This window comes from Gekko japonicus, unplaced genomic scaffold (assembly GCF_001447785.1).
Source record: "Gekko japonicus isolate JY-2015 unplaced genomic scaffold, Gekko_japonicus_V1.1 scaffold2198, whole genome shotgun sequence".
NCBI lineage: Eukaryota > Metazoa > Chordata > Lepidosauria > Squamata > Gekkonidae > Gekko > Gekko japonicus.
The window spans coordinates 276636-282797 of NW_015167118.1; the positions used below are offsets into that span (position 1 = coordinate 276636).

At 47.3% G+C, this 6162-nt stretch overlaps 1 protein-coding gene across 1 annotated transcript in view; it reads left to right on the top strand.

The window, feature by feature from the left end:
• LOC107111935 (ceramide synthase 4-like) overlaps positions 1-5285 on the top strand; it is a 46618-nt gene extending 41333 nt beyond the window's left edge. Inside the window, exon 10 of the mRNA XM_015412983.1 lies at positions 4560-5285. Coding sequence (XP_015268469.1) covers positions 4560-4754 — 195 coding nt within the window. The 3' untranslated portion in view covers positions 4755-5285. The remainder of the gene's footprint in view (positions 1-4559) is intronic.
• The last annotated feature ends 877 nt before the right edge of the window (positions 5286-6162 follow it).

Below are 6162 nucleotides of genomic sequence, written 5' to 3' on the forward strand. Positions count from 1 at the left end.
ATTATTATTATTATTATTCCTACCCTCCCTGCTGAGGCGGGCTCAGGGTGGTTTACGAACAATTCAAAAGTATAATTCATAAATACAGTAAAACACAATAAAACCTCTCATAGACTTATAAATTACTTAAAATACCAATCAGTTAAGGCACATACATAAAACGCTGTAAGCAACAAGTGTAGTGGTTCTTATAGCATAGTTTAGGTGACTGTTCTCTGTATGCTCAGAAGCATTTGTTGTTATCTCTCCCCATTCCACAGAATGACCGTGGGCCAGTCACAGTTCTCTCAGAGCTCTCTCAGCCCCACCTACCACACAGGGTGTCTATTGTGGAGAGAGGAAGGGTAGGCGATTGTAAGTCGCTCTGAGACTCCTTCGGGTAGTGAAGGGCGGGGTACAAAACCAGCACTTCTTTTTTTCTAATGGACACAAAATTAACACAAAAAATCCAGTAACACCAGTATTTTCACAGACGGCTGACAGATAATCCACATAGCAATCCAATAGCAAGTACTATTATAAAAGGTAGAATTACTTTGACTATGACGCTTTCCCAATACTTTTTAAATTCCTGGACAGAACCATTGCAAGTATAAAAAGGACCCCCTTTTTCATTACACCACCAGAAACATAGAAAAAGAGAACATTTTTGTACTCCGCTTTTCTCTATCTGAAGGTGTCTCAAAGCAGCTTACAATCACCTTTCCCTTCCTCTCCCCACAACAGGCACCTTTGAGGCAGGTAGGGCTGAGAGGGTTCTGAGAGAACTGGGAGCGGCCCAAGGTCACCCAGCAGGATTCTTGTGGAGGAGTGGGGAATCAAACCCAGTTCTCCAGATTAGAGCCCTCCGCTCTTAACCACCTCACCATGCTGGCTCAGCGTTTCCTGGAGGTTGTGGGAAACATATTTGCCAGTCTATTGGGGGATATACATAGCTATACGTACCTTTCACTGCATTCTGTCTTAAAGCCACATTAATGGAGACCTTTGCCCAGATCTCTTCCAGGACAGGTACTGCAAGGTCTTTCCCTCGTCTCTGTAAATCAAGACTTTTCCTTCTGAGTTTGCCAATACTGTGTGTACATTAGCCACCAGTTTCTTTCTGGTGCTCGGGTTTGTTGGGTTAATCTAAGATCCTTTCAAAGCTGTTGTTGACACAGTCCTATCTCAGCTTGCTTTATATGCAAAATCAAAATGCTTGATTTGTAAATGCTGCAACCACAGCACCTGTATTCCACCCATAGCTCATACCCAAGTATCTAATATTATTGATCTTCCAAAGACAGCCAGATATACCCAATACATATATTTATCTTCTCCTAGCTCTGTCCCTAGTCGTGCCGAGTCGACCTGATTTAGTTCTGGCCCCCATCAGTGCCCACTTTTGAAAGGCCGGAATGTCTTTGCCCTAGGTTGCGCCACTTGACCCTTGCTCACAGCAGAGCTCATTTTGCTACCCGGAAAGGAAAAACCCTGTTGGATCTCCCAGAACGACTGTGGCACTCGGTTCCTTCCAAATCACAACCAGGAGTTCCCACCGGTTTGGTAGTGTTTCTAGACTGGGCCTCAGGGCTGCCTATTCATGGTGGCTTCCTGGCCCATCCTGGAAATACCATTAGAAGTCAACAACCAAGGATCTCCTGAAACGTATTTCATTCACTTCTTTTATTTCACAGATGGTATTTCACCTGTCTTGTGGCGAACTTGGGGTAGCATACCTTGTGAGGAAGCATATGTCGAAAGAAATTAATTATATGGCAGTGTATCGTATAGCAATTAATTAATTATCATATGGCATTGTAGTCTAGCCAGGAGATCCTAAGATTGTCTGGCAGTCAGAAGTTCTAGCTCTTTTAGCATTATGCACCACTAGGTGGCGAGCTAGGCTTGTTTTTAAGGCAAGAGACGTTTCAGAGGTGGTTTGCCAAAAAATCCAAATCCAAATACCTTTATTGAAGCAAAATAAAAGCAAAGTACCACAAGGCAAATTTACAGAGAATTTAATTATAAAATCAGTCAAACATCAGATAGAAGAGCTAATCTTTTGCTCCCTGATTATTATGGCAGCCAAAAGGTACCTTGCAACTGAACTTGTAATATGGGGACATCGGTCAGATAATAAGAAAGATACTAACTTCGCCTGAGAAAAACCGTGGCAGTTAGACACGATTGGTTTAATTATACAATCCCGCACTTCCCCACAGAAATCACAATGAAATAAAACATGGGCTACCGTTTCAAGGTGCATTCCTTTGCATGGACAAAATCTTTCTCGATAAGGAATGTTGGTAAGCCTCCCAGACAGTACTGCTGGAGGTAAAACATTAGGTCTAGCTAACATAAAAGAGCGGCGTAACTGGGGTGAGGTAATCTGGGAGAAGTAGGCAGCAGGTGGTCCATAGTCTGGGAAGATACCAAATGCCAAAGGGGGAGCAAATGTTGTGTTCAAGAAAGCAGAAAGTCTGTTTCTCGATATCTAAAATCCTCTGTTTCAAGAGTCTGAAGGCCTGCATTTCACTTAGCATACAGAGGTTTTCCAAAGAAACACCTATAGAGTGTATTTTCTTCCGGATCTGACTATACCAATTGGAAACAAAGGAATCAGCTAACATTATATGAATGTAGATAGCAGGTTTTGCCCTGAAGTGCAGGCGTAGCCAAAACTTTAAGGTTAATAGCCATGCCCTAGAGGAGGTGCGGTGGCTCAAGTGGTTAAGACGCTGAACTGCAGGCTGGAAGGTCGGTAGTTCAGCAGTTCGAGACCTGAGTGCTGCATGACAGAGTGAGCTCCCATCTCTGGTTCCAGCTCCTGCCAACCTAGCAGTTTGAAAGCAAGAAATTGCAAGTCGATAAATAGGTACCGCTTCGGTGGGAAGGTAACAGGGTTCCGTGTGCCTTGGCGTTTAGCCATGCCAGCCACATGACCACAGAAACGTCTTTGGACAGCGCTGGCTCTTCGGCTTGGAAACGGAGATGAGCACCGCAACCCTCGAGTCGGATTCGACTGGCTTTCGAGCAAGGGAAACCTTTTACCTTTACTAGTCTCCATCAGCTGCATCCCAGTCTCTAAGCACATTGTAGCATAGCTAACACAGTTAGGGACCCCTAAAATACGGCCTAAAAACATTGCCTGGATTTGCTCAAGCTGGGTATTGAAAGCACTAACCCAGATGGAGATCCCGTATAATAGCTGCGAAACTGTTTTGGCATTAAAAACACATTGCTTCTCGGCCTTTTGGCTAATATCAGGTGTAGGTGGTTTGCCCTTGCCTGCCTCTGCGTCACGCCCCTGCTATTCCTTGAAGGTTGTCCATCCCAAGACTAGCCAGGGCCGACCCTCCTTAGCTTCCGAGACCTGATGAGATCGGGTTAGCCTGGGCTATCCGGGTCAGGGCAGAAAATGGCTGAACCAAGCTCAGCCATGAGTTTCATGGCAGGACCGGGCTTTGGACCCATCTCATCGCAGTCCTGTGTTGTAACCCATAAACTGGCTTCTCCCACTCCATGCCTAGATGCCTCTGGCAGAGGGAGGCAGCAGTGACAGTTCCAACCTTTCTAGGGCCTGAGTCATCGGACTGTAAGAGATGAGGCCATTTCCTAATGTGGCCAAAGCCACTGTGGGTCTTTCCTCATACATCCACACCCTTTGGCCATGTGAGATAAAGTCTCACATGCTTCCAGATGGCCTAGACCAGTGATGGTGAACCTTTTAGAGACCGAGTGCCCAAACTGCGACCCAAAACCCACTTATTTATTGCAAAGTGCCAACACGGCAATTTAACCTGAATGCTGAGGTTTTACTTTAGAAAAAACGACTCATACATTAACTTAAGATGATGATCCAAACAAAGTAAGGAAAGCAATCCCAAATGCTTTCATTTACTTAAAATTATTTGGCAGAGAATTCGACAAATTAATGATGGTCTGGGCCTGGCTGGGGCGATGGCACACGTGCCCATAGAGAGGGCTCTGAGTGCCACCTCTGGCACCCGTGCCATAGGTTCGCCACCACTGGCCTAGACTCTCCTTGCATTCCCAGAAGCCTTCTCTGTGGTGTGTTGACGAATATCCTCCCCCCCTCCTTTGCACGCCAGAAGCCTCTAAGTATGTACAGAGAATCTTAGCACACAGTGTTTTGCGTAATCCCTTCCAGATTTCAAAATCCAGACTGTAATCTTGGCAGAACGGACTAAGAGTCTGTCTGTTCCTGGTGGAGAAATGAAAAAGTAGAAGTGTTTCAGATGTGTTGAATTATAGAATCATACAGTTGAGACCTCCAGGGTCATCTAGTCCAACCCCCTGCACAGTGCAGGAAATTCACAAATACCTCTCCCCACACACACCCAGTGACCCCCTGCTCCATGCCCAGAAGATGGCAAAAAAAACCCCCTCCAGGATCCCAGGCCAAAGTGGCCTGGAGAAAAATTGCTGACTAGCGATCAGCATTTCCATGGGTGTGTAAGAAAGGGCCATGAGAACTAAGCCCTAATGCATGTGTCTGGACAAAACAAAAGGAAGGATAACCTAGATTGGTAATGAGTCGTCTGGTTCTCTTGCAGATGGAAAAAGACTTGAGGAGTGACTCAGACGACAGCGAGAAGGGCGAAGAAGAGATGGCACAGGAGAAGGAAGCCAAGAAAAATGGGTCGGTCCCGTCCAGCCCAAACAGTGGTGGTAGCTACATCAGCAAAGACACCCCCTTGCAACTGAATGGCAGCAGCCATCCCACTAACAGCCATACCAAAATCAGATAGCCAGAGCCAGCTCCAATAACTGACCAGCCTTGTGCTCCATGCCCTTCTCAGCTTGCCCTTGTTCCTCGTAGGACTGGGAGGACATAACCTTAGCGCAATAGCCAGATCTCTGCTTCCTCCGGAACTGTGCACGATTTTTATCCCAGGTTTTATTTCATGAGCTTGCAATAGCCAGAGGAGAAAAAAGGGATTCGGGATGAAGTCAGACTCGTTTGTTTTCTTTGGCCGGTCCGAAGGGCGGGTCGGCAGGTCTGATGCGCCGCTCTTCGCTTATAACCCACCTTGTAAATAACCAGCTTTCTCTCCGACGGCATGGAGAACTGGAAAACGGGAAGGCGATCCCCAATCGAAACCGCCAGAGCCGGGAGATGGTGATGCTCCGAGAAGCGGCAGAGTCTCCTTCTACAGCGCACAAGTCAGAAATCCACATGGGAGGCCAGAGATCCAGTGCCTTGCTGGTGTGGTGGTGGTGGTGGTGGTGGTGAGTTCAGATCCAGCCACAGGCTTAGGGTGAGCCTGAAGTTTATTCTCTTGTCCTTAGGAGGGTGGGGAAATGGCTGTATTCTTTGTCTTGCTTCCTGTGTCACATGACTCACAGGATGGACTGATGATGTTGTTGAGAGGCTCGCATGGGTCGTTTGCAGTTCACTCTTCCCCCAAGGACATGCTCAAGAAGGCCATCATGTCTCTGGGACAAGAGTCGGTAAAGCGGAGGAGGAAGAAGACAGGGGAATGGATGGTTTATCTTAATCCTTTGGAAAGGGCGTTCTGAGCAAGGACGGCTGGCTGGGAAGAATACTGATATGTTCTCCCCCTGCCCCCCCCCCCAAAGGAGGGGTCCTGCGCCCGGCCCAGTTGAAACGCTGGCAAGATCCAGGATTTAATCCTCAGTGTGCTTTTCTTTTGTGATTCGCAGTCGTAGGAGGGCTGTGAAGGGGAGACCTTCACTCGTTCCTTTGTGCCATTTTCCACGCCTCAGACAGACCCTCAGAACTGCTGCTTCTCCATTTGGGAAACTATATTGGCACCGTACAGGTAGCCTCTATGTCTCCCCAGTGGGGCGGGAAGAGCAGGGTGGGGCGGCAGGGGCCCTCATTGGCGAAAAAAGGAAAGAGTTCCAGGTCCTCTCCTCCCATCTGGCACCCCCGGTCCAAATCAGGACCCACCCCGAGTTCGATACTTGAGAAGGAAAAAGTGCACTGGGTCCTCCAGTGTCTCGTTTGGCAGGGGTCTTAGGGTGAGCCTGCAGTTTATTCTCTTGTGGGGAAATGGCTGTAATTTACTTGTCTTGCTTCCTGTGTCACATGACTCCATGTTTCTGGGACGCCTCAAGCGCTTCTCATCAATAAACTTATTTCAGAAAACAAATGGCATATTTCCATTTTCTTGTCTCCCCTTCACCGTCTTT